Source organism: Callospermophilus lateralis, chromosome X (assembly GCF_048772815.1).
Source record: "Callospermophilus lateralis isolate mCalLat2 chromosome X, mCalLat2.hap1, whole genome shotgun sequence".
NCBI lineage: Eukaryota > Metazoa > Chordata > Mammalia > Rodentia > Sciuridae > Callospermophilus > Callospermophilus lateralis.
This window is the reverse complement of record NC_135325.1, coordinates 58,353,843-58,362,298: the sequence shown is the minus strand read 5'-3', so window position 1 is coordinate 58,362,298 and position 8,456 is coordinate 58,353,843. Positions and strand designations below refer to the sequence as shown.

Here is an 8,456-nt window from a genome sequence, read left to right as displayed (position 1 = left end):
TGTATTGAATATGCAACTATTAGAGTGAGGGTGAGGGTGAGAGAGAGAGAGAGAGAGAGAGAGAGAGAGAGAGAGAGAGAGAGAGATTGACTGTAGCTACTGATCAGCCAGGATGTCATCTATGTCAAGTGAGAAAAGCAATTAGAGAAAATAATATGGCTTCCCATTTTAACAGAAAATACTATGAAAAACTTCATGAAGAAGAAGAAAATATGGAAGGATGTAGGACAGATTCTCAACCTGTGGGAAGAAGAAAGTAGAAAGGTTAAAAATAATGAGAGAGAAGGATATGGGGTAGGGTTAATCTACTTTTACATTAAAAATACAGACACTTTAATATTCTACTAGCACCCAATTTATATGTTCCATTAAAGAACAAAGCAATGTCAAAATTACCACAGTATACTTAGGGCAAAACTGTGGAATTAGTCAATGCAAGAGTTGGAGGCACAATAAGATTTACTTACTTTCCTGAATTTCTGATGCCAAAACTGTTCTCAAAGTTCACAATTATGAAAATACAAAATATTTTAAGTAATAGTTTCCCAACTATTACAAAGAGCACAATGAACTTACGGGGTTTTCACCAAACCATAGACATAAATGTGAATATCATCATCAAACTTAATGAAGTAGACAGAGGGCTTGGCCACCACTTGATGGATGAAAATGCCAGTTCTCTTGGACCCGTCATCTTTGGCATGCTCCACCTGCTTGCCCACCAGGCTGTCGACCACCTCTCCAGGCTCCCGTTCTGCCATAGGGAAATAGTAGTTGGAATCTGGAATGATGCGCAGGTCACCATCTCTGTAGTCATCCAGCAGGGTGTACATATAGAGGACTGGATCTTTCTCATAGGTTATATAAAACCAAGTATCCATCACTGGGGCTCGTGCCAGCACCATACCCTTCCATTCATCTTTCCTACCGTGCTCGCCTTCAAACACATGCCCCACTGCCTTCCCAATCAAGGAATCTGCCAGGCGAGAATCAATTCGAGGAGTTGGCACTCTCTCAGGAAGAATCTCTAGCGCTAGAACTCTTTTATCTCGGTGCAGTTCTAGTCCATACACACTATCTTTGCCATCATATTTAATGATGTAAAGTGTAGGCTTCACAGAAACCTGCTCGAGCACAGTGCCTTTCCACTGCTCCACTGGCTCATTGCCTTCTTTCCAGCCGTGTTGAATGCGGCAGCCCACGATGTTCCTACGAGTGAGGAAAGTGGGCTTGCGCCGCTGCTTCCTGTGGGTGTGCCTTTTCTTCATCAGGTATGCGGACACGCCATCTACTCCCGTGGGAGGCATGGTCGGAGGAGACATGGTTTAGGGCTTAGGAGGACTTAGACAGAATTGCCCCTTGCTTGATTAAGCGGACAAAAAGTTAATACTATCCAATAAGAATTTTTTTTTTTTCTGCGATCTCAGAAAGGGGTCCTCCCTTCTCCTAGATCAAAGATCTCACCAGAGCTTGGCAGAAACGCTCTAACTCTTGACTGTGGGCACAAGGACAGTGTGTGCCTCTCGACAGTGCTTTCTTCTGCTGTCCGGGAGGGATGACTGCAGCAGTGGTGGCTGGAAAGAGATGGCGGGTACGCCTGTGCTGTCCGCGCCTGGCGCCCGCCCCAACCTCCACCCCCAGGTCCCGAAATCGGCCACTTAGCTGTTGTTGTAGTTGAAGCTGAGGTTGCAGTACCGCGACACCGTAGGAGACCGCTGGAAAGGAAGGCAAAAGATAAAGGGATGGCTGCAGCAGTAAAAGTGCAGGCGGCGCCACGTCTCTGAGGAGTCCGCGCGGCCTGGCCTTCAGAGTCCTAGTTGGCTTGGCCCAGCAGTGGAACCGCGGTTTTTGCAGCTTCAAGAGCCCGCCCCCTCTGAGCCCGCCTGTACCTCCGTCCCGCCCTCTGCCTTCTCGCCTTCCGCTTCGCGGGCAGCAGTGGGGCGGGTCAGTGCGCGCGCCCGCGTTCAGTCTACACTGACACAGGCTTTCTCCTTTATTTCCTCTCGCGCCCCCCGACTGTTTACTTCAAACCCCAGCCAGACAGGCAGGCTCCCCTCCCCCATTGGAGCTGCCTGCTGCCCAACAGCTTCCTCCACAGCGGCTTCATCTGTTCCTGCCTTACAGGAATTCCTCACAAACATTTCGAAATATATACATATATTCAAAACACACACACACAGAGAGAGAGAGAGAGAGAGAGAGAGAGTTTGCACATACAAATGTACATACAAACTAGTTTCTTTCAGTTTGAGGAATTAGAGACCAGAGAAAATAAAGCCTGTGAACGGTCCTCCATCTTGATTCAAACTCTCCTTTATATTTTGTACCTGAATATTCCTGGTAATGATTATTTAATAATTATTTTATTTTCCGAGTGTAGGGAGGTACACCGACGTTGTGGAAGATTTTTAAAAATATAGTGAAATAAAATATGAAACTAACCTTAACCTTGGTATCTAAACATACAGTAAAATATTAACCATGTTGATTTCTTTCTTGGTAATAAACATGTGGGGAGCATATGTCATACTTTTATATCTTACTTTTGTCATTTATATCATTAAAATTTTCTGGTTATTTTCTATAGTTATGAAAACATGATTGACCCAGACTATTTATTTTAATATTCATTTAATGGCCCATTACTAATTCAAAATGCCCTATGATACAAGAATAAGTAATAAAACTATTTATCTTCATATATGGGGTTTATTTAGCTTATCTAAATCATGTCTTTAGGGAATATTTTAAAGACATGGTTTCTACATATGAAATAAGATCAATATTTGGAAAAACAAAATATTAAAACAAAATTATGGCCTCAATTTAGTAGAAAGAGAAGATGGTGTGTGTGTGTGTGTGTGTGTGTGTGTGTGTGTGTGTGTGTTTATATTTACTAGTATTGTAATTTTGAAAGCACTGCATAGTTATATGGAAAATCTAAGAGAAAACAAAATATCCATAATCTCACTTGCCTCAAGTCACAGGACTGCTAAGAGGTTTAAATTTGAATATCTGTAGAACTTTAACCATTACATTTAACCATTACATTCTACTTACAAAAAGACAATAAAACCTGGAGTGTCTAGACTGTCATTCTCATTCTTTCACCCATCCCTTGTGAGAAGAAAAGACCTCATATCATTATCAGGAAAAAAAATAATAATTCACCTGGAATGAAGGAAATCAGGTGAGAGAGAGCTGTGAGGTGGCATTATTGGCTGCCTCCACATTACATTACTGTCCAAGTGAGTGGCAAAAATCTTAGATCTCATACTTTTTAAGAATTTGTGAGCATTCTCCTTTTGTGCTTCCAAGGACAAGGACTTTGGATGTGAGATATTTTTTCAATACTATATTACAAAAAATAGTGCTAAGAAAACTACATGCATGAAAAATTATTTCTAAACTCTGTAGAATGACAGTGATATATTCACAAATGTATTCAACCTACATGTGCACACTCAAAGTCAAAAGGCAAGTATGTGTAAATATGTCATTATGTTCTACAAAAAGCCAAATCCCTCAAATTCCCTAGAGCAAGATACACCAAGCTCTTTTTGCTTAGAAGAGCAGTTGACAGGTGAAAGAAGAAGACCACCCACAGGGCACACAAATGCAAGGCAAACAATTCCCTCAGTCCCCTTGGTTACATCCTTCAAAGGAATTCTTGCTAACAGCCCCACAGCCTAAGGAGACAAAAGAATGTCCAATACCCTTTTTAAAATTATGACTCTGATATTTAGATCATTGACTAACATTATGGATTAAAAGACCTTATCACTCTTCTATGTCTCCCACTAGACAATGACATTAACAAAGGTGTTTTTACTATATATCCCAGTACCTTTTACACAGACTTGACACTCAATAAATGTATGTTACATGAACATAAAAAATGCTTTTAGCTGCCCTGCACCAATCTAAAGAAACCATCCTCAATGAAACAAGTAGTCTTACAAAAGCCTCTGAAGACTGATCCTGGCATCTCATAACCCCCCACCCAGTAGCTTTATCCCCTTAAAACACCTAGATTACTTATTTTATGAATACATTACAGGTCTAAAATGTTTAGGAGAACATATTAAAACAAAGGGTATATGAGAAATGGCTCTTGACCAACCTGCAATATGTATATAGTAATACAATCCACATCAACAAGTAGGTGAGATAATTAAATTAGATAAATACAAATAAATCTCTAAGAATATGAACTAGTAATAATAAGGACTTAACAGTGCCCTAACTAGTGATTCCCTGAAACAAGCCCTTTTTTCTTACCAGCTCTCTCAACAAGCAACCAGGCTCATGCCTTTGCTCTATTTTATATTCAAGTCATCATATTCAAGGCTTGAGTGTAAATCAAAACCAAGGCAGGATTTTGTACCTTATTGTCAATATCAAACCAGTCTTTGAATTGCTGGAATATTCCAAAAATGTGACTTCTAGATAATTAAAGCATTATTGAAAATATACCTTGGAGATAACATTGATAATTTGTACTAGAGGGTGGTGAAGATAGATATAAATGCTTTTAATTCCAATGTATAACCAGATTTCAATACATGCTGTAAAACAGGTACAAACACATCACTGAGGACAGAAATGGGTTCATGATTTAAAAAAAATTTTTAGTTGTTGACTAACCTTCATTTTATTCATGTATTTATATACCGTGCTGAGAATTGAACCCAGTGCCTCACACATGCAAGGCAAGTGCTCTACCACTGAGCCACAACCCCAGTGCCATGATTTGTTATGTCTACAAAATAAGCAGAGAAAATTTGAAAAGGTAAAACAACAAAAGGAAGATATTTAGAGAGTTATAGAGTAATGAAGTCTTTTTAGCCTAAGCAGAAATCAGCTAGAGGAAAGGTACATAGGCATAGACATAGGATATATGACAATTAGTCAGGAACTTGTATCTGGAGCAGAGAATCCGTCATGCTAAGGAATCAGGAGTGTTTTCTGGTGGGAAACAAAGTTTGTCAACAGTCTCAAATTAGAGGAATTGATATCTAATGTACTGCTAGTGTAAGCATATGATATTCCAATTCCTCTAACAGTGTAACTTAGTCAAGATCAAGTAAACAGGTGAGCTTATATTCCCCGTGTGACAGAAGCAGGCACTGTTTTCATTCTCCTGGCAGCTTGATACCAGTGATGCCGAACAGAGAGCTGATCTTGTATCTTCCACCAGGCAGAAGCAACTGGTGCCCTGATTATTCTGCCCAGGTGATGTTAGTAAGGTCTAATGGTGAATTATTCCTTCACATTCATCTGGTGGTGTGAGATATTGTTACTGACTATTATGCTATAGCACCTCCCCACTATACCAACCTGATAGCAGAAAAGGGCTAGTTGACTTACACTCTGGTTCCTTCTACCTCTAGTATCAGTGAAACACAAAGAGAAGCTAAGTTTTTGTCACCATCCACCGTCAATGAATCTGAAAGACAGAGAACAGTGGGACTGCATGATATTCAACATTGGTATCAGTGTGGTCAACTGTTTAGATACACCTCCATTCCCACTTCAATGTAACGATGTGGTATAAGTCAGTATTATACTTTCACCATGAAGGTGTGAGGAATTCTGCAAAGGAAGCTAAACTTTCATTCTACCCATGTGCCATGAAGAAGTGTGAGTCACCACTCCATTTTTGCAAAGTTGATATCAGAGGTACCCATAAGAATCCAAACATATATACACACATATATTTCTAGTTACAATAATGAAGGGAGTGTCTCTGATGATAAAATAAGGAGCTGAAGTAGAATACAGAGTCTCATAATATAATATAAATATGACCATGATGCAATGAAAAAATTGCATCATCATTCAAATAATAAGGAAAATCACAAATGAGACAATATGATCAATAGATGCCATAAGTGAAATGAATCATATGTTGGAATTTTTTTTTTGTAACAGGGATGGAACCGAGGGTCACTTAACCACTACGGACCCCCTTTTTTAATATTTTACATAGAGACAAGTTCTCTGAATTGCTTAGGGTCTCACTGATTTGCTGAGGCTGGCTTTGAGCTCACCATCCTCCCTTCTCATCCTCCTGAGCCCCTGGGATATATGTTGGAATTTTTTGTTAATGGAAACTAAAGAAGTTTTTTTGTTAATGATACTAAAGAAGTCATCATTGAAAAAAAGTACTTCTACATGCTATTATTGATTATCTTAGAATAATGAAGAAATAAAAAAAATCTCAGTAAAGAAATAAAAGAAAGAATCAAGTGGAAACTTTACAAGTGAAACATGAAATAATGAAAACAAAGTGAAATATTTTTTCTGGTGGGGAACAAGGTTAGTCAACTATTTAGTCATTCACTTTAGAAGTGAAATCAATTTTATATTTCTAGTTTTATACTAGACATACCAAAAGATAGAATCAGTAAACTTGAGGGCAAAATATTAGATTTACTCTTTGTGAAATAGAAAAAAAATACAGTCACATAAAAATATGAACAATCTCAGGGAACCGTGAGACAATACCAAAAAAGGAGCTAACATTTTCAATTATTTTAAAGGGGTGAAATCTTAGGTAAAGATCTAGCAAAATATGTATAGTATCTGTATCCTAACAAATACAAATGTTAAGGAACAAATTAAAGACAGCCTAAAGAAGTGGAGAGACATAGGGTGCTCAGGAATTAGAAGACTCAACATAATAAAGATGTCAGTTCCCTCCAAACTTATCTATAGGTTTAATGCTATTTCTATTGAAAATATGAGTAAAAATTTTCATAGATATATGCAAAGCTCTTACATTTATATGAAAATGCACAATAACTAGAATCATACATGGTTTTGAAAGAGAAGTATATGGGTGAAAGAATCATTCAACCTGATATTAAGGCTTACTGCATGGCTACAGAAATCCAGGAAGTGCAGTGTTTGCAGACCAGTGGCCACATATATCAAACAGAAGAGAAAACCCCAAAATGAGGTCACATAAATATATCCAACTGATTTTATGAAGTTCCGATGTAATTCAATGGTGGAAGTACAACACTTATGATAAATAATGCTTGAATAATTGAACACCGTTGTGGGAAAAAAGTCCTAGACTTAAGGTGCATATGTAAAAAGTTAACTCAAAATATAAATTGGTTTAAACTATAAATTGTAAAGATACAAAACTTTTATTAAAATTATAGGAGAAAATCTTCTGATGAAACTATCTCATACTTGACACCCAAAGCAGAATCTTTAAAAGGAACAATGGACAAATTTGGTAAATTTAATCTCAATAAAATTAAAAATTTTGTTCTGTGAAAAGCCCTTTAAAGAAAATGAGTACAAAAGCTACAGAGGGAGAAAATATTTATAAATGAACAAAAGCCTTTAACTAAAAAACCTCTGAAATCTCAAAATAAAACAGCTAGGGGTACAATAAGAATATAACAAAAGACATGAACAAACTTTCACTGAGGATTCTAGAAAAATAGTAAATGAGCACATAAAGAGATCATTTGTTATTATAGACATATTGTTATTATAGACATATTGAGACATATCACTATATACTTATTGTATTAGAAAAAATTAGGAAAATGGAGATAATAGCAAATTCTGGCCACTATGCAGATAAACTGGTTTTCTCCTACATTAAGGTAGGATACATGTCTTTTGAACACTTGTTGAAGTTTCTTACAAAAAAGTATGCAGTACTATACATACTAACAATTATAACCTTAAGCATGTATACTAGAAATATAAAAACTAATGTACACGTAAAACCCTGTACATGAACCATCATAAAATGTTATTCATAACAAAATCTGGGAACAAACTACATGACCTAAATGTGAATGATCAAATAAACTGTAGCACATATATATCAGGGAATACTACTCAGCATTTAAAATGAATAAACTATACACAAATGCCGTGATTTAGATAAATCTGAAGGGGACTATCCTGACTTTTTAGAAAAGTGCTAATTTATTTTCTTTTGTTGTTGTAGTTGTTCCAGAATTGAAGTCAGGGGAATTAGAACACTTAGCCATGTTCCTGGCTCTTCTTATTTAGTTTTAAAAAATTTGAGAAAGGATCTGAGTTGCTCAGGGAATTGCTAACTTGCTGAAGCTGGTCTTGAATTGGGATTCTCTTGTCTCACCCTCCTGAGTTGCCAGGACTAGAGACATGCACCCCTGCACGTGGCAGAAAAGTACTAATTTTCTAAAGATGGCATACTATACTATTATATTTACTTAACATTCTTAAATTGACAAAATTATATTTTTGAGCATTTTTACAGGGAAAGGAAGTTCTTAATTCCTTTGAAAATATATTGACAACTGTGGATTTGTGTTCTTCAAGTTTTCAGATATACAACAATGACTACAAAACTAAATACAGTCTTAAAAACAAGTTTGAGAGATAACCACAGGATATATGATGATCTTGTAACTACAAATGGTTTCTTGCTCAGAGAT

At 37.1% G+C, this 8,456-nt stretch overlaps 1 protein-coding gene across 1 annotated transcript; it reads right to left on the bottom strand.

Annotated features, from left to right (window-relative positions):
- Positions 1 to 572: 572 nt before the first annotated feature.
- On the bottom strand, positions 573 to 1,494 carry Spin4 (spindlin family member 4). Its single transcript, XM_077107254.1, has one exon. It carries the CDS (start codon positions 1,320 to 1,322, stop codon positions 573 to 575), a length of 750 nt encoding a protein of 249 aa, XP_076963369.1. The 5' UTR covers positions 1,323 to 1,494.
- Positions 1,495 to 8,456: the final 6,962 nt, after the last annotated feature.